The sequence below is a fragment of the Podarcis cretensis genome (assembly GCF_951804945.1).
Source record: "Podarcis cretensis genome assembly, chromosome: 3".
NCBI lineage: Eukaryota > Metazoa > Chordata > Lepidosauria > Squamata > Lacertidae > Podarcis > Podarcis cretensis.
In genome coordinates this window covers 73873089-73898084 of record NC_137172.1, presented here as the reverse complement: position 1 = coordinate 73898084, position 24996 = coordinate 73873089, and the positions used below count along the sequence as shown (strand labels likewise).

General features: G+C 42.5%; 2 protein-coding genes across 5 annotated transcripts in view; one reads left to right on the top strand and one right to left on the bottom strand.

The window, feature by feature from the left end:
- AK9 (adenylate kinase 9) overlaps nucleotides 1-22120 on the bottom strand; it is a 68081-nt gene extending 45961 nt beyond the window's left edge. The window contains exons 1-5 of one of the 4 annotated variants that reach the window (XM_079971599.1): nucleotides 22028-22120; nucleotides 20615-20739; nucleotides 14927-14990; nucleotides 1910-1962; nucleotides 1009-1105 (exon numbers count right to left, since the gene is read on the bottom strand). In XM_079971599.1, coding sequence (XP_079827725.1) covers nucleotides 1009-1105; nucleotides 1910-1962; nucleotides 14927-14990; nucleotides 20615-20734 — 334 coding nt within the window. In that variant the 5' untranslated portion in view covers nucleotides 20735-20739; nucleotides 22028-22120. Of the gene's footprint in view, nucleotides 1-1008; nucleotides 1106-1909; nucleotides 1963-14926; nucleotides 14991-20614; nucleotides 20740-21097; nucleotides 21989-22027 lie in introns of those variants that run through there. The other 3 variants (XM_079971598.1, XM_079971600.1, XM_079971601.1) reach the window with 3 other exon arrangements.
- Nucleotides 22121-22285: 165 nt separating this feature from the next.
- The window catches only part of FIG4 (FIG4 phosphoinositide 5-phosphatase), a 63512-nt gene continuing 60801 nt past the window's right edge, over nucleotides 22286-24996 (top strand). The window contains exon 1 of the mRNA XM_079971611.1: nucleotides 22286-22573. Within this exon, the coding sequence (XP_079827737.1) occupies nucleotides 22511-22573 (63 nt within the window). The 5' untranslated portion in view covers nucleotides 22286-22510. The remainder of the gene's footprint in view (nucleotides 22574-24996) is intronic.

Genomic DNA, 24996 nt, shown 5'->3' with positions numbered 1-24996 from the left:
ATCAATGTTCAATCATGCAGTTATCTTGCTTTATGTGACACTAAATTATCCAAAAAAAGGCTGTGCTGGGGCTGAATATGAGCATACTGTGTGACTATGAAGGAGGTGGTGTACCTTTCTCCAGCACCAGATTTAGGACGGTGTGTTCCACAAGCTTTGCTAACTCCATATTGGTTGCCAAGATAACCCCACAATTAATTGGTAGTTGTTGTAGCAATGAGCTTTTATATATATATGAACCCAGAAAAGGGGGCTATCTGTAAAGATTGGGTATTTGTCACATATATCCTCATCTAGTCAGCTGAAATGATGTATGCTGCTTTGTGTATAAAAAATGTATGCATGTTTGCTTGGGTGTGGACAAGTCATCTCCTTGCTGCGGTGTCTGTCTCGTGTCTATAAAGGCTAGAGACCTGCCAGGCTGCTTTGCTACACCTTCTTAACAAAGCACTAGAACTGGCCATTCTGGTGCATTTGGCATCCTTCTTTGGTATCCCTACACCCAGCCACTCCAACAAGCCTTCCTTTGGGCCTGCAGTTCAAAACAGGGGGTATGGGCGGTTCTCCCACACTGGGCGCTGAGCAATGGGGGTGCAAAATTGAGAAGGTCCATAACTGAGAAGGTCCATTTGGGGTCACTAAATTTTGGCCTTGCACAGGGCTCCATATTATCAAAGATTACAATATTATTCTCATGCAGGGAGACAAAGCACTGCAATTTATAGGGTTTCCAAGAGATGGAATCCTAGAGAAGAAGCCCATATTGCTTTATTTCAAATTGTTATACAATGGATTTTTATGCTGCCCTTTAATAAAAAATAAAAATTATGGGATGATTTATAATAATTATATGTTTATAGGTTGCACTGTTGCTAGCAAAGCATAATGTGCAAATGCACCCCCTTGTTACCTTATGTTCAGGGCTACCAAGTAACTAACATCGACCCCCCCACCCCCATCATACACAATTCTGCCTTTAAAGAAGGATTTGGGGGAGAAAAAAAGTACCAAAGTGAAAAACCTCTGGAGATTCAATCTTCTTCATAAGCATCTTGATAATCAAGTCTTCAGGTATAGCTTGACCTTGATAGAGCAATTCATTACACTAAAGAAAAAGCAAAACAAAACATCATATTCTGCATACATAAAGTGAAATACATAATTAACACACATTAATTAGCACACATTACCTGAAGGAGCGTCTCCACCCCCATCGTTCAGCCCGGACACTGAGATCCAGCGCCGAGGGCCTTCTGGCGGTTCCCTCATTGCGAGAAGTGAGGCTACAGGGAACCAGACAGAGGGCCTTCTCAGTAGTGGCGCCTGTCCTGTGGAACGCCCTCCCATCAGATGTCAAAGAGATAAACAACTACCTGACATTCAGAAGACATCTTAAGGCAGCCCTGTTCAGGGAAGTTTTTAATATGTAACACTGTACTGTTTTTAACACTTGATTGGGAGCCGCGCAGAGTGGCTGGGGAAACTCAGCCAGATGGTATAAATAATAATATGTTGTTGTTGTTGTTTGTTGTTGTTGTTGTTGTTGTTAAAATAGGCAGCTACCTAATAACCATTCAGACTATTCACACATCTGGCCTGGCTTTTTTTTACTCTGAAACTAGCTCCACAAAATCTCCAGAATCATAGAATCAAAGAACTGTAGAGTTGGAAGGGACCCTGAGGGTCATCTAGTCCCACCCCTGCAGTGCAAGAATCCTGCCCACAGCCATCCCTGGGTGCGTTCAAACCACCAACCTTCTGGTTAACAGCCAGGACATCTTTCACCACATCTTTTACTTCTTCTTTTTAACTGAAGCAACACTGAGATGAAATGGACCTTCACTAACATAGCCTTAAAAACAAAATATGCCCAATAAATCAATTAAAAAGTAGAAGGTAACAGCTCTACCTTGATTCCATATTCTGTTTCTGCTGTTATGTTCTCATCAATAAGCTCTGAAGCTAAAAATGATACATCATAGAGAAAGAGATTACAATTTATTAGAGTTGACTTCTGGATGCATATGCACATTTAACACAACAGAGTTTAGATTACTTTAAATAGTAATTAAACAGCAACAATGTAGAATGATCATACAGATCATGATACACCCCGCTTCTTTAACTACCCGTCCACCGTGGGATGTAAATACAGCCCCTTTGCTGGATGTGCATTTCACAATACGGAGATGATGTCAACATGGGAAGATAGGTATACAGTGGTACCTCGGGTTAAGTACTTAATTCGTTCCGGAGGTCCGTTCTTAACCTGAAACTGTTCTTACCCTGAAGCACCACTTTAGCTAATGGGGCCTCCTGCTGCTGCTGCGCCGCCGGAGCCCGATTTCTGTTCTCATCCTGAAGCAAAGTTCTTAACCTGAAGCACTATTTCTGGGTTAGTGGAGTCTGTAACCCGAAGCGTATGTAACCTGAAGCGTATGTAACCCAAGGTACCACTGTATGCTTAGATAGTTATCTGTGTTGGAATTCTGCCTCGGTCAGAGGGATGTGCCAGTCTTCCAGGCACCGGCAGATATTCCTCGGTGACCTCCCGGCTGCTACTCCGCTGATAAGCAGGCGAGGTCTCGGCGATTTTTCTCAGGCTGTGAGAAAAACACACCGTTCCTTCTCTCTCCCCTTTGGTGTCCCCCAGGGAGGGGAAAGAAGCAGACAGAAATCTATTTACATCTTTTATTTCTGTCTTTCACTTCAGTACAGAGAAAACATGTCTGCACACAACAGCAGTAAGAATAAACTCCACCCATGTACTTCCAGTACAGGTCATATGGCACACACACTGAGCTAACATCCGGTGCTCAATACAGAATGGACTGCCCCTTTGTTTTCATGGCAACAGTCACCCACATCCTGTTTGGCTTTCCAGCCACAAGCAGCTGACTGAGCTGCTAGAGCCTTTGCTTGCTGCTGCATTGCTGCTTTAGAATAACATACTCCCCCTAAAGTATCAATGCGTGCAGCGAGCAAAGCGTCATCCAGAGAAGAAAACAAACAGTTGTTATATGTATAACACTCCCCTGTTGTTTCAGTTCCACCCTTGGAACTACCCGCCACTGGTTTTACCAATGTACCTCTCTGGTTGTGTGACTTCCAAGGAATGAGTGCTTCTGCATTACCTTGGTTAGCAACTCTGTGTTGTGCCTTTGTCTCTGACTCAGACACAGCATCAATTTGACCTTGGTCGTTTACAACAGCAACACATGCAATAGCTAGGTTTGCAAACTCCTTTGAATACCTCTTGGGTGGTACACCCTTCGTTGCTCTTTCAGACCTACGTAAGAGGTGCTGCTCTTCTCTGCTTTCTGGTTCAGCCTCTGAGCTCTCTGGAGAACCAGTACTAAGCTTAATCAGTGGTTCATCCTCCTCTTCTGAGGGTCTAGTCATTATGTGAGATTTCCTCTCAATGACTGTGACAACTGAGCTGTCTGAGCTATCGCTGTCATCATCAGTACTACTGAACTCAATAAGATCAAACTCATCATCATCATCATCATCAGAATCATCATCATCTCCTGTGGGAAATGTGTGAACAATCACTCTCTCCTGTTCAGGAGCACTCTCTAGAAACTTTGTGAGAATCACCTGACCAGATTCAGACAAAATTACTCTGTAGAGACCCTTTTCATAACCCACAAAAATGCCTCTGGCATTCTTTACTCCACCCGGAGCTTCTGTTCTCACATGAGACCCGAAAACCTTGAAATGGGCAACAGAAGGTTTTCTGTGGAACAGTTTCTCAAAAGGAGAACTTCCCAATTCTTTTGAAAACTTTCTCAACCACGTATAACAAAATGACATCAGCGACTCAGCCCAGTACTCATGTGGCAGATGTGAACTAAGCAATTGGGCTTCCATTCCCTTTTGCAATTCTTTGTTCACCCTAACACAGACACATCTATTCCAAGCTTCTTCGGAACTAGCAATTTTGTGTCTTATCCCTTTCTTCTTCAGGAACCTCTGGAAATCCTGTAAGAGAAAAACTGGCTTCTCATCTGTGCAAAGACAATCTATGTCAGCATCATGCATATTTTTAACTTTGTCACAAAACTCTTTAAACCTTTCTAAGGTGTCTTTTGGTCTCTCCAAAAGATTAATCCAGACAAAACCTGTAAAAGAATCAACACATATTAGATAATACTTTGCATTGCCTCTAGAAGATGCTAGAGGACCAATCACATCAGCATACACCCGCTGAAATGCCCTGTTGATCCTCGAGGTCACCTGCTTGGCGCTCTTCTCAGCTACACCTGCAAAAGAGATCATGTTAGAATTACAATTCATGTAATCACTTTGATCAAAAGTCAACAAATACAGTCCATCTTTCTCTTCGGCAGAAAGATACAGCTCTCCATCTTTGTAGATCTCGCAGTTCTCATCATCATAGGACAGTTTTAGTCCCTTCTTGGCGATCTGCGAAACGCTGAGCAGATTGTACTTCAACTCTGGAACCAAATAAACATTGTTTATAGTCAAGTTCAGACTTTTAAGATACACAGTCCCAATTCCGGTGGCTTCCAGCTCTTGACCGTTGGCTTGTTGTACAACGAAGCTTTGCTTCTTAAACGTCGAAAATAGTCCCCTGTGTCGACACATATGCTGAGTACACCCGGTGTCTAGGACAAAGAAGTTTCCCACCTCTGGTGTGGCTTTTAGTGACATCAAAGCCTTTGCAGTCTTTGCCTTTGGGATGATATGACCTTTGTCTGACGCCTCAGACTTTGTGAAGCTTCCCTTGGCTCCTTTGTTCTGACGTGGCTTCTTGCAGTACCGCTGAAGATGCCCAGTTTGTCCACAATTGTAACATCGGACAACGTTCAAAGCTACAGCATTTTCTCCAGTAGCAACAGCAGTGGGGGTGTTAGAACTCCGTTCTTCCCTCCCCCTGTCCTTGACCTCCAGGGCGGCAAGTCTGTCATGTTCACAAAGAACCACGGCAAAGACCCTCTCCGAAGTGAGATCATTCGCTGGGAGGGACCCCAGCTGACTGGCAACGGTTTTGTATGTCCGATTCAGGCTGTTTATCACCATGAAGCAAAACACTTCCTCCTGCAGACAAATTACGTTCCACCATCTGTTGACGCAGATATTTCATTTCCGTCAGGTGCGCTTGAACATCTCCATCAGGTGCAAGCCTCAGGTTGGTCAGCTTCTCAAAATACAGCAACGCTGAAGAACCTGCATCTCTCTGATGTGTCCTTCTCAGCGTGTCCCAAACATCTTTCGCGTGTTCTAAACTTTGTATATGGATAAGCTGCGAATCTGACACACACAGAATTATTGCCGTTCTGGCCTTCACATCCTGTGACTCCCAAGCACGCGTTGGTGCTGCAGGGATGGGATTCTCAATCACCCCAAACAGTCTCTGATTCTGCAGCAGGGCCTTCATCTTAATAGACCAAAATGCATAATTCTCATTGGTCAGAAGGGGCGGAGAAGGCAGACCTCCCCCCTTCTTGGCATCCATTTTAAGTCCTTGCCTTTAACTCTCAAACACAAGCCTCTAAAATCCAAAAGCTGGCTTGTTTACACTCTTGGCCACCTGGCAGCTATAACACTGGCTGCTTGGAAAGTTCCAAGAGCTCTTCAGACTCTGTAGTCAAAACATTCCATTTTAACTTTCACTTCTCCTCTCTGAGGCACGGCCTTGACTGAAGGGCGTCGCTTAGCAACAGTGCATTCCTTCCCTTGGACAAGAAACCACAAGAATGTCTGGAATGCGGGCCTCTTCTAACTGGAGCTGTTTTCCCATACACTGCTCCCCGTGAAGCAGAGAATGAATCAATCTGCATTCACACTTCTAAGCCCGAAAATCTCATACCTTTGGGCTCCGTGGCTGTCAGCTTCTTCTGGTCAGCTTCTAGCTGCAGAGGAACAGCCTCTTGCTTCAGGCTTCCACGAAGAGAGATAAAAACAGCAGCTCTGCTACTATTTCTGCAGACTTCCATGGATCGTAGAAACCAGCAGCTCTGCTACCACTGTTGGAATTCTGCCTCGGTCAGAGGGATGTGCCAGTCTTCCAGGCACCGGCAGATATTCCTCGGTGACCTCCCGGCTGCTACTCCGCTGATAAGCAGGCGAGGTCTCGGCGATTTTTCTCAGGCTGTGAGAAAAACACACCGTTCCTTCTCTCTCCCCTTTGGTGTCCCCCAGGGAGGGGAAAGAAGCAGACAGAAATCTATTTACATCTTTTATTTCTGTCTTTCACTTCAGTACAGAGAAAACATGTCTGCACACAACAGCAGTAAGAATAAACTCCACCCATGTACTTCCAGTACAGGTCATATGGCACACACACTGAGCTAACATCCGGTGCTCAATACAGAATGGACTGCCCCTTTGTTTTCATGGCAACAGTCACCCACATCCTGTTTGGCTTTCCAGCCACAAGCAGCTGACTGAGCTGCTAGAGCTTTTGCTTGCTGCTGCATTGCTGCTTTAGAATAACAATCTGTGCCTCAATAGAGGGCCTTTTCTTTGGTGCCTGTAGGCTTTGCTAGCCCCTTCTTTTCTCTCTTGTGAGATCATAGGTCTTTGGGAAACAGAATGAAGGACTATATAAGAGCCCTTATGGATCAGCCATAGCAACCAACCACTTGTGTATGAGAATCCCAAAAACAGGACATGAAGCAAACAGCCTTTTCATTATGTTGTTTCTCGGCACCTGATATTCAGAGGCATAATGTCTTTGATTCTAGATATATAGCCATTGATAGCCTTATCCTTCATGAATCTATCTTCTCTCCTTCTAAAGCAACTTGTTTTTTTTATTATAAATGTTTATTAAGATTTTTTAAATACAAATGCAAAAATAATCAACAATATAGCATATATCATAACATATTTTCAAAACCTCTTTGGACTCCCTCACATCTCCCGCTCCCACTTACATCGTCTTAAATTTTAACCAGCAAATTGTCATCTTGTTTATATTCTTAGGTCCCATTCTTTTAAATATAGTCTAATAGTTCTCCAAATGGTTTATATTTTCCTCAATCTACTTATCGTCCTAATTCCATCTAGTTTAGTGGTGGTCAATTATTTATGATCTAGCATCCTTCTTAGCATTCAACCAAATTACAATATTTTTGTAAATAAGTCCTAAATTTCTTCCAGTCTTCTTCAACCCTCTCCTCTCCCAGGTCTCGGATTCTGCCGGTCATCTCAGCCAGTTCCATATAGTCTATCAGTTGCATCTGCCATTCTTCCAGTGTGGGTAAATCTTGAGTTTTCCAATGCTTGGCAATAAGTATCCTTGCTGCTGTTGTTGCATACAGGAAAAAAGTTCTATCCATTTTTGTCACCATCTGGCCGACCATACCCAAGAGAAAGGCTTCCGGTTTCTTGGGAAAAGTATACTTAAATACCTTTTTCAACTCATTATATATCATTTCCCAGAAGGCTTTCACTCTAGGGCATATCTACCAGAGGTGAAAAAATGTTCCTTCATTTCCTTTACATTTCCAGCATTTGTTATCAGACAAATGGTGTATTTTGGCAAGTTTAACTGGGGTCATGTACCATCTATATATCATTTTCATTATATTTTCCTTCAAAGCATTACATGCAGTGAAGTTCAGCCCAGTGGTCCACAACCTTACCCAGTCCTCAAACATAATATTGTGCCCAATGTCCTGTGCCCACTTTATCAAAGCCGATTTAACCATTTCATTTTGTGTGTTCCATTTTAACAGCAAGTTGTACATTCTTGAAAGTACCTTAGTCTTAGGTTCTAACAATTCTGTTTCCAATTTCGATTTCTCCACCTGGAACCCTAACTTTTTATCATTTTTAAAAACTTCCTTAATCTGAGCGTAGTGTAACCAGTCTCGCACTTTATCCTTCATTTTCTCCAAACTCTGCAATTTCCAATTGTCTCCGTCTTTTTCTAGAATTTCCCAATATTTCGGCCATTTGGCCTCCATATTGAGTCTTTTTCGGGCCTTAGCTTCCAGAGGCGATAGCCACCTCGGAGTTTTATTTTCCAATAAGTCTTTATATTTTGTCCAGACGTTAAACACTGCTTTCCTGACAATATGGTTTTTGAAGGCCTTATTGATTTTAACCTTATCATACCATAAGTATGCATGCCAACCAAAAGCATTATTAAAACCTTCCAGATCCAATACGTCAGTGTCCTCGAGAAGTAGCCAATCTTTTAGCCAGCAGAAAGCTGCGGCCTCATAGTACAACTTTAAGTCCGGCAGGGCAAAGCCCCCTCTCTCTTTCGCATCGGTTAATATCTTAAACTTAATTCTGGGCTTTTTGCCCTGCCAGACAAACTTAGAGATATCTCTCTGCCACTTCCGGAAGCACTCCGTCTTGTCTACAATCTGTAGTGTTTGGAACAAAAACAACATTTTTGGCAATACATTCATCTTAATGGCAGCAATTCGGCCTAACAAATAAAGTTTCAATTTTGTCCAACTATCTAAGTCTCTCTTAATTTCTGACCAACATTTTTCATAATTATCCTTGAACAGACTCAGATTTTTTGCTGTTATATTTACCCCTAGGTACTTTACTTTTTTAACCACATTTAATTCTGTCTCTCTCTGAAACCGTTCCGACTCTGCATCCGTCAAGTTAGTTTTCTGTTTGTTTAATTTAAATCCCGCCACCCGACCAAAGTCATGAATCAATTGTAATACTCTTTTCGTACTAGATTCTGGCTCCTGCAGGGTCAGAACTAGGTCATCTGCAAAAGCTTTGAGTTTATATTGTTTGGCTCCGACCTGAATTCCTTCCACCCACCGGTCCCCTCTGATCATATTCAGCAACACCTCCAGAACCGAAATAAATAACAATGGGGAAATAGGGCAGCCTTGTCGTGTTCCTTTTTCGATTTTAAACTCTTCTGTAACCACATTGTTAACTATCAGTTTAGCCTTTTGTTCTGAATATATTGCATCAATCCCATTCTCAAACCCCCGTCCCACTCCCATTTCTTTTAGATTTCCCTTCATAAATTTCCAGGAGATGTTGTCAAAGGCCTTCTCCGCATCAATAAAAATTAACACTGCTTTTGTGTTTATGTCTGTTTGCAAAAGTTCTAGAATGTCAGTAATGTTCCTTGTATTGGCAAACAAATGTCTACCTGGGAGAAAGCCCGCCTGGTCCTTGTGAATTACTTCATTTAGAACTTTTTAAAATCTAGTTGCCAAAATGTCTGCAAATATTTTGTAATCCACATTTAAAAGAGAGATGGGACGATAGTTCTTAAGTTGTGTCTTTTCAGCTTCCGTTTTTGGTATCAATGTGATGAAGGCTTCCTTCCACGATTCTGGCGCCCTCTTCCCCTCCATACTTTCATTGCTGACCTCCATCAGTGGTTGTATCAAATAGTCTTTTAGTGTCTTATAGTACTTGGAGGTCAGCCCATCTGGCCCTGGAGATTTGCCCAATTTCAAGTTCTGAATGGCTTGTTCAATCTCTTGTCGTGTTATTTTGCAGTTCAGGATTGATCTATTTCCTTGTGACAATTTTGGTAGACCGTTTTTTTCCAAAAATTGTTTAATCCCAATCTCATTTTGCGGCCCTTGGGTATACAACTTTTTAAAGTATCTCTGGAAACACTTTCTAATATCCACCGGGTTCTGAATATTTCTTCCTTCAATCTCTAAATTTGTGACTGTGTTTAGCTTTTGTCTCTTCTTCAACTGCCAAGCTAGCAGTTTTCCACATTTATTCGCCGATTCAAAAGTTTTTTGTTTCATTAATTTAATCTTCCACTCTATTTCCTGGTTTATCAATTTAGAATATTGTGCTTGATGAAGTTTAATTTCTCTCAGAATCGGCTGTGACTTCGGATTTGATCTTAACTTCTTCTCTAATTCTTTAATTTTCTCCAAGATTTTGTCTTTCCTCTCATTTTGTGACCTTTTCTTTACAGCATTTTGTTGTATCAAGAACCCCCTCATCACGGCCTTACTTGCATCCCAGATGATTCTTTTTTCCACCGTAGTGGTCATATTTATCTCAAAATAATCCTTTAAAACTTTTTGGGCCTTCTTAGAAATCTCCTGATCTCTAAACAGATTGTCATTCATCTTCCATCTAAAGGAGCCGGTTGGTAATAGTGTCATGTCCATCTTAATCGCATTGTGGTCGGAGCAGGTCTTTGGGCAGATTTCCACCTTTCTGGCCTTCGGTGCCAGACCTCTAGATATCCATATTTGGTCGATTCTTGTCCAAGTCAGTTGGGCTTCAGAGAAAAATGTTCCTTCTCTTCCCAAGGGGTTCTTTGTCCTCCAGATATCAATCAAATCTATATTGTCTGTCATTTCAAAAAAAGTCTTTGGTAGTCTGCCGTCTTTTGTAACATTTTGGCTTTGTGACTTATCCATGTTAGTTGATACGACCCCGTTCATATCTCTCATCATAATGATGTTGTTGTAATCCAGATAATCCAGCATGGTCTCGTGCAACTTCTTATAAAATTCCGATTTCCCCTCATTTGGTGCATAGATTCCTAATATCAAAAGCTTCTCTCCTTGATATTGTATCTCAATTGCCAAAATTCTTCCATGTTCGTCTTTAAATAAGAATTTGGGTGACAGGCTCTCTTTTGCATATATCACCACACCTCTCTTCTTTACTCTATCCGAAGATATAAATTCCTGGCCAAGTCTTTTATTTATTAACACTTTTCTGTGGAGCCTAGTCACATGTGTTTCTTGCAGGCAAATAATGTCCAATTGTTCTTTTTTTAATATGTGAAATATTTTCCTCCTTTTTTCCGGGATGTTGCAGCCGTTTATATTCCAGCTCAAAAGTTGCAGAGACATCCTGAAATAGTCTGGTTATTCTTCCCGGGGTGGTATCTTATTCGTTGGATCTTCAGGTTCCGAGGGTGCCGGTACCGCCGGTGCTCCAGGCCCAAAGGGTAGTTCAATTCCTTTTTGGAGGTCCTCTCCGTATGCAGTCAAGAATTTGTCTCTATCTTCCAATGTTCTAATTTTCACCTTCTTCCCTCTGAAAGTAAAGGATAATCCTTGGGGAAATTCCCACCTAAAGATAATTGAGTTGCCCCTAAGCAGTCTGACCAGTTCCAAATAGTCAGATCTAAGGTCCAACAGTTGTTTAGGAATATCTTTGTAAATTTCAATTCTTTTATCCAAAATGTCCAGTGACTTTCCGTAGTGTAGGCCCAAAATCTTATCCCTTTCCTCCTTTGATCTCAGTGTTATCAAACAGTCTCTGGGCTTCTCTTTCTTTACTAGTCTTCCAAGTCTGAAAGCTGAGACGATCTTAAAGTCCTTTTCCTCTAGGTTCCAAAACTTGGAGAATTCTTTAGTCAAAAACTCAGCTAGATTGCCTTCTTCCACTTCTGGTATCGACCTTATCCTTAAGTTACTCTCCCGGTTCCGCAGTTCTATCCTAGATAAATAAGTCTGATGTTCCCCTACTTGTTTGCAGAGTGGTCTTACCTCCTGTTCTAAATTTTCTAGTTTTTGGCTAGTGTCCTCAGCCAGTTTCCGATTTTCTACTGTGGCCTCCGTCAACTGCCCAATTGCCTGTGCGTTCTGGGATACTTGTCCAGTTAATCTATTTAAACATTCTGTATTTTGGTCGATTTTAGCTGTTTGTTCATCAGCTTTCTTGTCCAAAGATTCCACTTTCTTATCCAGGGATTCCAATTTTTCATAAATTTTCTCTAAAATAGAAGCAGTTGCTCCTGAGGCCATATCTTCCAATTGTAATTGCTCAGTTTCTCCCTCTCCTACCCGTAGCAGAGAAGCAGCTTCTTCCTCTGAAGGCAAAGTAGGTACAGATGATCTACGTGTCTGCGAGACTGAGGTTAAAGTTGTTAAAGTTGCTTGTCTAGTTCTTCCCCTCCTTCTTGTGCCACTCATTCCAAAGTTATCTAAGAGTCAAGGTCAGGCTGAGTTGTTCCCATGAGAAAGCAACAGCCCAGAGAAAACAGTCAAACAGGAGGTCGGGAAAAAGAAAGTAAAATAATGTCACTGCTGTAAATCCCAAATCCTCTAGGGGGAGCTTGAAATGTCTTAAGGGAAGAATTCAGTTCTGGTAATTTTACTAAAATCAAATTTAATGTCCAAGAACCTACAATAGCAGGTTTTAAGCAGAGTTGGTATTAACAATCACATTGTTTCAGGCAGTGCATACTGGTGTTTCAAATGATGTTTCAAAGTAACAAGTCCAAACCCCCTCAGATTATTGCAAGTTCCAATACACAGTATCCAGATCTGCAAACTGACAGCTCAAATTACTCAGGCAGATCCAGCGCCTGGGTTTCTCGTTCAAATTGTAGTTCCAATAGAAGAACGGTATCACCATACAAATGCAAGGCAGAGAATCCAATATTTTAAGTCCTTACTTTGTTTAGAAAAAAGTTCAGTGGGTGCTGAGATCAGTTAGGCAAGAAATTCTTTTACGCCTCCACTCCTCCAGCTCTTTGCTTTGAGATTCAGTAACAGCGGAAGACGGACTTCCTGTTTTTCATCACTCCGCTTTCAGCCAAATTCAGTAATTTAGTCAGATTTGTTAAAGTCCTTCTTTACTCACGGTTTGTAACCTTTCCAATCAAAATTTTCCAGGAAAAGAGGTCAGCGCTCACCGGCAGCAGCAACGCGGCTTCACTCCGCAGATTGCGAAACGACTCACAGCGCCGCTACCCCCTCCACGTTCTGGAGCTCCTTACGGGGTTCCTTCTGCGTTTTGGGGGCCGCTTCAGGCGCCCGCCGAGTCTCAGGACCACAGGCTCTTGCTGCCTGTGGGTTTCCGATGTGGGTCTCCGCTTCGCCGTAGCGGATGACCCAGTTTCCGCGGAGCTTCCCCTTCACAGAGGTAAAGGGGCCGCCATTACCGTTCGCGCCGCCTCCGGAAGTCCCTTCTAAAGCAACTTGATGAATCCCATAGTTTATCTATGTGCTGTGTGATAATTAAAAATAACCTGTACAGAAGACCTTTGGAGAGGGGAACAGTATAGGTATATTGAGCTGTTGTCTAAATCTTCAACCTTTGTAAGGTTTAGGATTTTTTATTTCTAATTTTAATTTGCATTTTTGTCATGGTTTAGGAGAATTTTGGTATGTGTTTTTTAAAAGGTTTAAACTGTTGGCTGAATCAATTTTTTTAATGCAAATACCAATTATTATTTTAAAAAGAATAAAGAAAAAGCAAAGCAGACTGCATGAATTCACAGTTGCATAAATAGAAGGACAATAACTAATTTATCTTCATGCTGTAGATTTACTAGAATCTAAACATAGCCACTTAATCCCCAATCTGATTAAGAGTTTTGTGATGTTTTCATTGGCCTAATAAAAGCATTGCCTTATTAGGGATTTTCAAAGTTAAAAGGCACCCTCTGCCAATGCTGGCTTCAGAAAACAGCATTTATATCAAGGAAACAGTAGCAGAAGACAGGGGAAAGCACTTTTTCTTCCCCTCCTGTTCTCTGATCTTCAAAGTAGCTATGCAAGCTGCCAATTAGTTTTAAAAAGGTGAAATATTCTGATTATAGATATCCTGCATCATGAAATGTGGTTTTATCCACCAGAGGGCTCCCATGTTTTTCTAAGTAATGAAATCCAAGAAGACCAAGATTTGTAAACGAACAGTTAATTACAAAGAACTAAGTTAAAATAAGTTACTCGCAGATTGAATGAAAACTTATAGTGTGGTTTAAAAGTTGAGAGAGTCTAGTCTTGCAAATATATTTTATTCTTTGGAAATCACTGTAATTTTTCACCAAGGGTAGAATTTCAGAGAAGCACTTATTTCTGAAACAAACAGGTAAACCTCTGTTGCCTTCTCAGCTTTTTACTCAGAATCCTGCTGATGCCAGATCAGTCCCAAGCAAGCAAGTGAGAATTCAATCACTGCCCTGCTGTGTTCATTCTTGCAAATTTAAGCAAAGTAACAGCTCCTGAGGAAATCAGATCACCTGGGGAACTATGGTTTGTTTCTGAGGGGCAGAATGAACTTGCGGAAGAACTTAAAATTGAAAGAAGAAAAAGAACAGGTAGCTGAAGTGGCAATGAGGTTTTCAGTTTGAACCTCAGAGAGAACCTGTATCCCCTTTAAATCACTTCACAGCCATAAAAGATGTTACTGTGGTAGCTATGCCTCCTGATTCAATTCAGCCACCAATCTTTCTCTGCTCGCTGAAGGTAAAATGAGATTGTCCTTGTTTCACCTAGCAAGAGGGGAAAGGTGTGCGACTAGATGGAGGGTGACGTGCTGAACGGGAGGGGGGGGGGCAGAAGTTGGGGCTACAACATGCAGCTCTAGATTGTGACCTGCACTTTAGGTGAGGCTGAAAGGATATTGTTTCCTATCTAAGCCTCCTAAAAAAAATGTAAATAAGGTTTTATCTTGTACGTATTATCTTTTTCAGTATTTCAAAGTTTTCTTCTAACATTTCCAGACCAATATCAGGTTCACCTTTTTAAATATGATCCTGAAACTTAATATCTAAAAAAATATATGTGAACCAGTCTGACTATCCCTTATTTGGCTTCTATATAACTGAAGGAAAACTGAAGTGCTATATAACTGAAGTAAAATTTGCCAGTGACCAAAATGTAAAAGGGGGGTTAAAAAGTGTACACTGCATACAATAAATGAAGGACACTCCTATAGCTCTGAACAAACAAGACCATAAGAATAAATGAACTTTGCTGAACCAGACTAAATACCCATTTAACACATTTTGTTTCTAACACTCTTATAAAAGCTGGCAAGCAGAGCATGAAGGCAGCATTTTTAAAAATTATTTTACTATTATTATTATTTTCCTTTTACTATTAAAGTTCTTAACATCTGAAAACAATGGGAAAGATGCATATTGCTTCATTAATCTGACTGACACATGTAATTTCAGAAATCATTCAAAAAATCCAATAAGTAACATATTGTCTAACATAATGTTGCTTATATTTACCATCTATGAGTGTGCATTTCCAGATCTGGGCTAATTTTTTAGCTAATGTTTTCTTCCCAACACTCTGAAAAAGAAGATAAATAAACATAAGAAGTATTGTTTAAAACTAGAATAATCCCTGCAGTGCTTCAAATGTAACATAATATAATGGAAAGACAAAGACTAAAAGCCTAATTTTTATTATAGACCTGCATTTATGGATTTGAAATGTGCAGGCCAGAAATCATATTTTTCATCCCTGTATCTGATAGAATATATTCCATAGCTTCCATTTTTATACTAAACTTAAAACTGTACCTTCTGTTCCTTGCTAACTTTCACAGCAAAAACATATTTGACATTTTAAACTTGCTAGTCCTGGAAAACCAAAGTAACTGAACAAGAGTTGAAGGGGGACAGCCCACCAAAAGAATGGGGGAGGGGCAAACTACCAGTCAGGAAATCAGTACAGTATTTGTTGCATGAGTGCCCATTGAAGAGCAGCTGTAACAAGGAGCCAGGCTCAGGGCTGCAGGGGCTAAAAAAACATGGTGGCTCTGGTTTTTAATAAGCATGGTGGGTTCCTTAACTTTTCCTGGATTGTGCCTATTATATAGAAGTAAGTGCATCAAATGTACAACTGCCGCTTTACCTTCTAGATCTGTTTTGACTAATTGCACCCTGAAACTCAGTGAAGAGACTTTCGAGAGAAATCTAGGACTCAGCTACATTGCCAAAGAAAAAGCGTTTTATATTCGTTCTTTATACATTCTAACACTGTGACAGCAGATGGTGCTGTGGAGTTCTGTTTTTGCTAACCCGATTTCTCATAAATGTTGCAACACGTTTAACTGAAAAAGTTCTTTGTTGTGTCCAGATCCAGCCCTACTCAAAACAGACACAAACATTTTAGCAGTGCACAATGCTGGACTTGCTGAATCACATCCAATATATTTAGCTTTCAGATATCTCAACACCAAGCTTCACAATGACATATTCATTATAAACTTTTAAAGAAGCTAATTTAGTCAGTCGTAAAGGGCTTGGAAGGACTGGAGCTCCAGTCAGCCTGATCTTATCAGTGAGATTCAAAAATAAATCTCACTGAAATGGGTGCATTCTCAAGATTCATGGCTGAGAATATAAATATACTCATTTAGAAATTAGTACTTTTAGACTTCCGGGTCGGCGCCATCACCGAATGGCGGACTCCCTCCGAGCTCCGGAGGGAGTCGGCTGGGTAGGGGTCGGGTCCTGCCGTGCCGGCGATGCGGGGACCCTCAAAAACCATGGGCGGAGATGCCCATGGACTTGGTGACTCGGCGGGCACCGTTTGCGCCCCCCCGACCCGCGAAGGAGCCTTTTTAAAGGCTGCGGAGCGGGTGACGGGGGGTGTGGTGCTGTGAGTCCAATGCTTCCCCTGCCCAGCGAAGCCGCATGCCATTCGGCGGAGAGCAACGACTTCTTCTTTGAAAATTTCGGATTTGGACTAAAAGGAACAACCCGTGAGTAAATTGATTGGACTTAAAAGGGAAATTTGATCTTTGAATTTGGAGCGAGCGGGGGGAGTGCAAAAAGGAAGTCCGCCCCCCCCCCCGTTGTAGATGGCTCAACGCAAGGATTTGACAACTAAGATTGAGAGATAAACTTGTTTACCTGAAAAAAAATTTTAACTTCACGAAGGGAAATTACAATAATTGTGCTGGAGGAGAAGACTGATTTGTGGGAACTAAAATGCAACCCCCCCGGGAACCGGGAACGATCCGCTATGAGAGACTGGTGAAGAGACACAGAAACTTTGACAGCTGTCAAAGTAGCTGTCAAAGTAGGAAAATAAAAGAGAACTTTGTTACGATGGCTTTGCTGGTTAGATTTGTTACAATTTGGACATAAATTATTGGAAATAAAGGCAACAAGTTATTTGACTTTTGGGTCTGATTTTGAAAGAAATTAAGTTACCATATTCCCTCTAGAGGGAGGCTGGGACATTGCAACAGTAGCAGCAAGTGGAAAAATACTATGAATTTGAGCAGGATCTGTTATTTCTTGGGAAAGCTGCAAAAACGAAGCATTATTTTGTCTACAGAGGTTTCTATACTAAAGGAGACAATGGATTTATCTATTGAAGAAAGGAAGGGACTTGACGCAAGTTATGTTCCTGAATAACAAAAGCCTCTGTGGAGAACAAGAAGTTTCTGAATTAGAAGGTTTCTGCAGCAGAACAGGAAAAAGCAACCTGAGGAATAAGAGCTGGACCAAATTTGAAGCCGGAGTATTTGGAACATCCAGACTTTAAAAGGACCAAGAAATAGAATTTAAGTTAGACTCTTAAACATAGAGGTCTGGATGGAAGAACAATGACTTTTTCTGAGAGTTTATTTGAGATTGGACTTTCTGAAATTAAAAGCTATCAAAAGACGGCAAAGTGGAGTTGAGATATAGACGTGGATACACCAGGCTGGCAGTAGACAATGGATGAACTTTGGGGATTGGAACCGGGGAATGGGGGGGGGGGAGATTTGGAATCCAAAGGCTGTAAAATTATATATTATTTCTTTCTTTTCTTTTTTCATGTTTGTTGTTTGAAAATAGGGGAATTCGTGGAAGGGAAATGGGGTCGATCTTAGGGAATTATATAAAATATAAGGAGAAATGGTTCATTAAGATAAATAAGATAAATTAATTTGGAATAAATGGGTTATTTAAAATTACAAATAAGGTTTTAAAATTTGGGGTAAGAATCTGTGGAATCAATTTAAGGGAAATGGAATACAAGAGGGGGAGGGGGGGGGAAGTCCGGGAAAGATGCCACTGAAACCAAGTGTAAATCATATTTGTTTTTTCTTTCTTTCTTGCTATCTTTCCTTTTTATTCTGGAAAATTTTTAATAAATATTATTAAAAATAAATAAATAGAAATTAGTACTTTTACAATCAATGGTTTCAGATGAGACTGTGATGCTCAACAATCTTACTTGGAACTAAAGATCAGCCATGTATTACTTTAATTACATGGAATCACCTCTAGGTAGTGGCTTCTCCATATTTTCACCATAGTGTGCAACAAAGCACATCATGTCACCCTTCATAGACTCTTCGAGTTGGAAGGGACCCAAGGGTCATCTAGTTCAACCACCTGCAATGCAGGAATCTCAGCTAAAGCATCCATGGCAGATGGCTATCCAGCCTCTGCTTAAAAACCTTCAAGGAAGGAGACTCCACCACTTCTCGTGAGTCTGTTCCACTGCTGAATAGATCTTACTGTCAGAAAGTTTTTCTGAATGTTTAGTCATAATCTCCTTTCTTGTAACTTGAAGCCATTGCCTCAAATCCTGCCCTCCAGAGCAGGAGAAAACAAGCATGCTCCCTCCTCCATGTGACAATCCTTAAGATATTTGAAGATGGCTATTATATCTCCTCTCAGTCTCCTCTTTTCCAGGCTAAACATACGCAGCTCCTTCAAGCATTTCTCTTAAGGGTTAGTTTCAAGACCCTTGATCATTTTGGTTGCTCTCCTCTGCACATGTTTCAGCTTGTCAACAAGCTGCTCAGAATTGGTGCTCAGAATTGGTGCTCAGAATTGGTGCTCAGAATTGGACACCGTGTTCCAGGTGTGGTCTGACCAAGGCAGAATAGAGTGGTACTATTACTTCCCTTGAACCGGACACTATACTTCTGTTGATAAAGCCTAGAAAAGTGTCAGCTTTTTTTCTGGTTACAGATACGTAGCCGTGTTGGTCTGCCATAGTCAAAACAAAATAAAAAAATTCCTTCCAGTAGCACCTTAAAGACCAACTAAGTTAGTTCTTGGTATGAGCTTTCGTGTGCATGCACACTTCTTCAGATACACTGAAACAGAAGTCACCAGACCCTTCTATATAGTGAGAAGGTGGGGAGGGGTATTACTCAGAAGGGTGGTGGGATTGGGTAATAGACTGGAATAGAAATAGACTGGAAAGAGAAGCTGCTGAATTGCAACTTATTACCAAACTTAAAACCATGGAGAGACCTGGTCTGAACAAAGACATTGGATTCTTATCTCATTATACATGACAAAGCCATTTTTCACCTTCTCACCCCTTGCTTTTTCCTGTAAGACCTATTGCAGTTGTTAAGAGTCATCAACAGGCTCATCACAGCTATCTGCCAATCACCCAATCCCACCACCCTTCTGAGTAATACCCCTCCCCACCTTCTCACTATATAGAAGGGTCTGGTGACTTCTGTTTCAGTGTATCTGAAGAAGTGTGCATGCACACAAAAGCTCATACCAAGAACTAACTTAGTTGGTCTTTAAGGTGCTACTGGAAGGAATTTTTTTAGCTTTTTTTCTGCTGCTGCATCACACTGTTGACTCATGTTACGCAAGACCTAGAAAAGTGTCAGCTTTTTCACATGATCCTTTTCACATGTACTGCTGGTAAACCAGGTGTCCCCCATCCTATATTTGTGCATCTGGTTCTTCCTGCCTAAGTGCAGAACCTTACATTTGTCCCTATTGAAATTCATTTTGTTAGCTTGTGCCCAGTTCTCCAATCTGTTAATTCTGATTTTGTTTTCTGTGGCATTAGCTACCCCTCCCAGTTTGGTGTCATCTGCAAATCTGATGAGAATCCCCTCAATTCCTTCATCCAAGTCCTTTATAAAGATGTTGAACAAGAATGGGCCCAGGACAGAACCCTGTGACACCTCACTTGTCAGTTTTTTCCAGGATGATAAGGAACCATTAATGAGTACTCTTTGGGTTTGGAAAGTCAACCAGCTACAAATCCACCTAATAGTTACCTCGTTCAGCGCACATTTTACCAGCATCCTCACAAGAATATCATGAGGGACTTTGTCAAAAGCCTTACTGAAATCAAGCTACACTATGTCCACAGTCTTTTCCTGATCTACCAAGTTTGTAATTCCATCAAAAAAAGAAATCAGATTGGTCCAGCATGACTTATTTTTGAGAAACCCAAACTATTTCTGATGGCAAGTTAGGGCTACCACAGAAACACTGCAAAGAATACCAAAGCACAATAAGATATGTCATTTATGCTACATATTACAACAGTGGTGTGGGCAAGTCATCCTGCAGAGGCCATTTCCAATCTGTTCCATAAAAGAGATGGTATCTGCCAACTATCTGCAAACTTTAGGTGCAAGCATGAAGTAAAAACCATTGGTAGGTTTCTTTTTCACTAAACTTGTACAGAGAGGATTGGCATGTCTACTGTGATCTCTTCAGGACTCCTGAGCTGAAGAGCCTGCACTTGCTATGGAAAATGTCTAGGCAGATTTTAATGTTATTATAACTTAAGTCAATTAAGGCTTACAACTGTTACTGAGCAATATGGAGAGAAAGGCTTTAATGCACTCCATTCATCCCACTAAGTTCAATGGGGCTTAATTCCAGCAGTGACAGAGCTTCATGCTCCGGCACGGGGGAGAAGAGAGCAGGCGGAGGTGGGGCTGGAACTCATCCCGGGGGCGTGGTACGCTGCCTGCAGGGGGGGGGGCAGCCATGGGGTTGCGCTGCCGGGGGCAGTGTGCTCCCCCCGCACTCCTCTTCCTCCGCCAGTGAATTCCAGGTAAGTGTACTATACTTCCTATAGGTACACTCCCATTGGACACACTGGGGTTTACTTCTGAATAAACATGTATAGGATTGTGCATCAAGTTATATTGTTCAAAATGCCAGTTTAATCAAACTGGAAATTCTTACGGGTTTCCCAAGGATGGCGAAACAGGTGGGCTTAGATGTAAGAAAGACTCTGTCAGCTTCGTCTTCATCATATATATCTACAAAGGGATAAGGTTGCTCCTCCTGTTGAGATGTCATCATTAAGCCTACATTAGGAGAAAAATGTATTCATTATCAATATCACTATTACTTACAAGATAAACCGATTTACTGACAAGCCCTATATCACAATACCCTTTGGCAAAATCCAAGAGCGTAGTTAGGTTTCCCAGTCCAGAAACCATTCTTTATGATACAGAATGTTAGGTTTAAACTGTAAATTTAGATTGTTTTCAAAACTGTGAACCTTGAGTGCACAGGCAGAAAGTCGGTACAGTATAAGAAATGTAGTAGCATCTATGAAAAAGAAATCATGTGGTATTGTTAAGAAACCCCGACTACACAGCGGCAGGAGAGAGTCTGGCTTCGGCCAGCACCGGATGAAACGATATGAAGAGCACTTACTGCGTGACGTGACCAAACTGTGTCCCTCTGCTTCTTTATGGTGGCAGCCCACACTGAAGCGGCGCGCGATAGGCTACCACTGATCCGCCGAGATTACTGTTTCTCCGTAACCTTGGCGACCGCGACCAGCCTCGCCGTTCTCTTGGAACCGCCCCGCTCCCTTCGCCCAATCAACGAGCGCGATGAGGGCACGAGGCCGAGTAGTTTATAAAAGGGCACCACTAACCGGTCTCTTCTCAGAGGACCAACGGCCACGCTCAGCTGCCAAGGGTTCGGCGGCTGGGTGAGCGGCAGTTGGAGTCGCCGTCGAGAGTTTCGACATTAACGGTTTCTCTGTAGCGGAATTGAGAGCCGTTGGGGGGAAAAATCGGAGCCTTTTCTGATCGTGTCGGCCCTTAACGGGGTTCGCCTACATGCTCTCAGTTAGGAGTAAGTGGCGCTGAACTCCGCGGTGCTAACTCCCAAGTACGCATGAGTACGACCGGCATCTGACGAAGCGGGTTGAATCCGCGAAACCTTACGTCCTAATAAATTTATTAGTCTTTAAGGTGCCACGAGACTCTCTCTGTTTTAAGATCAGGCTGCAGCTACGCGAAGCGAAATCCGCACCTCGTTGAATGTGTGAGTTCAACGGGACATGCTCCCTAGGGAACAAAGAAGCGCGAGACCTAAAAGCCTCGCGCGTTTATTATGCCACCAGCTTTTGTGGCCTCCACACCATCAGAGGTATGGAGGGTTCTCGGTGAACAGCAAATCCCCTCACATGCCCAGACCTCTGAGCCGAGGATAATACTTCAAGTATCTGAGGAAGACTCCGGTCCGCGAAAGCTGGTGCCATAATTGTGAGGCTCTTGTGACAGGGGCCAGGCACACCTGTCCTTTGGAGACAACAAATAACCTGCTGGTCTTAAAGGTGCCAACACGGCTCACCCTCTGGAAGTTGTGACTACGGAACACTCCTAACAGAGTGTGCTTAGCACTGCAACCATCAATAACACACACGGCCCACAAACGGCGCCCTTCCACCGAGAACCACTATATATGCAGTCCTGGCAGAACGGGCTTTGTTCCCGAACGTAAAATGGCGGCGGCAGAGGCAGTCACGTGAACTTGCGCAGCCTTCGACTGTCACTCTCCTGCGACTGCGCAGGATGTAGGCGGGACGGGTTCCTTCCTGGTGTTTTGGAGAGCCCCCGTTCCTTCTACCTGTTATTCCTTAGCGAGGGGGATGGTGGGAGGTTCTTGCTGTTTCAGTGGAGCGAGAGGGGGAAAGAGTTCGGGGTTCATGGACTCCTCTATCCCCACTCGGTAACCTCGGGGGTTCTGGGAGCAGAGCTTCCCTCAAAAGAAGGAAGGGGCGCCCGAGAAGGGGTTCGCCACTGACTGAGTGCGGCCCTCTCCCCTGCTGTCACCATGCCTGTGGCGGCTCCGATCATCAGCTCTGTGCAGAAGCTGGTGCTGTACGAGACTAGAGCTGTAAGTAACCCCCGCAGCGCCTGCCCTTCTCTCCCACTGCTTGACTGATGCCTGGGAAGCTGTAAGTGCTGCGTTGGGAAGCGGGGAATGCCACTGGTGGTGATCCAGCTTAAACCTTCTGAGCCCAGTTTACACCCTAATCCTATGGATCACAAGCCCCACTGTGCTCTCTAGGGCTTGCTCCCTGGACCAGGAGTGGGTAAACCTTGGCTCTCCAGATCTTCTTGGAGGTCCCATCAACCCTTGCCAGTGATAGGTGATGAATGATGGGAGCTGAATTCCAGTGACACCTAGAGGGCCACTAATGTTTCACCACTCCCCTAAGATGTGCCTAGTATAGTAGCCCATGATTTAGACAGGAGTGACTCCTAATGAACTGGATGGGATTTTTCTGAATAAACATGCATAGGAACAGACTGAAAAGGTCCATGCTGTTTGGACCATAGAATAATGAAGCAACACTGTTGAGAGGGCAAAAACCTCAGAGCAGACCCCTACAACTGCCCAGTGATGGCTGAGCAATCTTAAAGGGTATGGAGTGCTGATTGCTGTAGGAAGGGAATGAAGGATTCTGGGAGAAGTTGTGGCTAGCTGAAATACAGTCATACCTCCAGTTGAATGCACTTTGGGTTGAGTGCGTTCGAGTTGCGCTCCGTGGAAACCCAGAAGTAACAGAGTGCGTTACTTCTGGGTTTCGCCGCATGCGCAGACGCTCAAAATGACGTCACGTGCAACTTGCGCAGACGCGCTGTCGCATCTTGCGTTCCATTCAGGATGCGAATGGGGCTCCGGAACGGATCCCATTTGCATCCCGAGGTACCACTGTACTGAACAGAATCATTCCACACTTAGACTCTGCAAGTGGAATCTGCAACTATGTTAGTAAACTGAGGTGCCTATTTTGTTCAAAGAAATGAAACACCTCATAATTTTACCCAAATTGTAGGGTGAGGCTGTCCTGTCTGTAAAAAAGGTAAAGGGACCCCTGAGCATTAGGTCCAGTTGTGACCGACTCTGGGGTTGTGGCGCTCATCTCGCTTTATTGGCCAAGGGAGCCAACGTACAGCTTCCAGGTCATGTGGCAAGCATGACTAAGTCGCTTCTGGCGAACCAGAGCAGAGCACGGAAACGCCGTTTACCTTCCCGCTGGAGTGGTACCTATTTATCTACTTGCACTTGATGTGCTTTCGAACCGCTAGGTTGGCAGGAGCAGGGACTGAGCAACGGGAGCTCACCCCGTCGCGGGGATTCTGTGGAAGGAGCTAAATATTGCTTGTTTGATGAAACATGGTCTCTTTGTTATGCCACATTGAAGCAGAGGTACTTCAACTCCTCAGCGCTGTGCCTTTGCCTCTTGCAAGCAGCCTGGTTACCAAACCTTAAATTTAGTATAATATGAGAAACTAAAAGATAATGTAATATGTTTACCTGGATGCAAGTCCTACTGTGTTCTCAGTTAAGTGTGTGTAGGATTCATTAATCTGTTGCCGGTGTTTCTTGGCTTAGCTCAGTGTAGCAAAGCAGCAAAAAAGACCAAGGGAGCCAAGTGACCACTAAATTTGGCTTAGCATGTTGTGTGATTCAGGCCTGTGACATTTACACTGTGACCCACTTCTAGACATATTTGCTCAGATGCAACTCAAACTGAGTTCAATGGGCTCTTTCAAATGAACATGGGTAGGATTGCTGCTTATTATGAATGGTGATAATTTATTATTGAAGAGTTACATTTACTGCTAGTTCTTTAATTCTGTCATCCATTAATTATACACTCGGATGTATGTTTTCTATTTTTTAAAAAAGTTTCATTTCTGCATAACATATATAGCCTCTAGTTTTATTGGCTGCCTGTTTGTTTGATAAATAAATTTAAGGTGCTGGTGTTTATCTGTGAAGCCCTAAATGTCATTGGGCCGAAATACCAAAAGGATGGCCTCTCTCTCTGCTACCCCAGCTATGTCTTAAGATCTTCTGAGGTGGCTCTTGCTGTGTTTCACCATAGTAACACAAGAGAGAAACTTATTTGCAGTCGCACCTCATCTGTGGAACACCCTCCCCTTAAAAGTCTGACTAGAAGCAACATGGCTATTATTTTCTTGCCAGATCAAGATGTATTTGTTTATTTAATTTCATAAAATTTATACACTGATTGTAAAAAGTGGTTTGCAAAAGGATTAAAATAGTAAAATCAAGAAAAGAAAAATACAACCCTACTTTAAAACATACAGAAGTTAAAATACTGAAGCAGATTAGCTGAACTTTCTAAGCATCTGGGTATGTTTGTTTAAACAGGAATGTTTTTTGCAGATGCCAAAAAGAGTATGGTGGTGCCTGCTTTATTTCAATAGGCAGGGACTCCCAAGGTGTAGGTGCTGCCACACTAAATTACCAAGTTCTTACAAATGCAGAATGGGTGTGGTGGG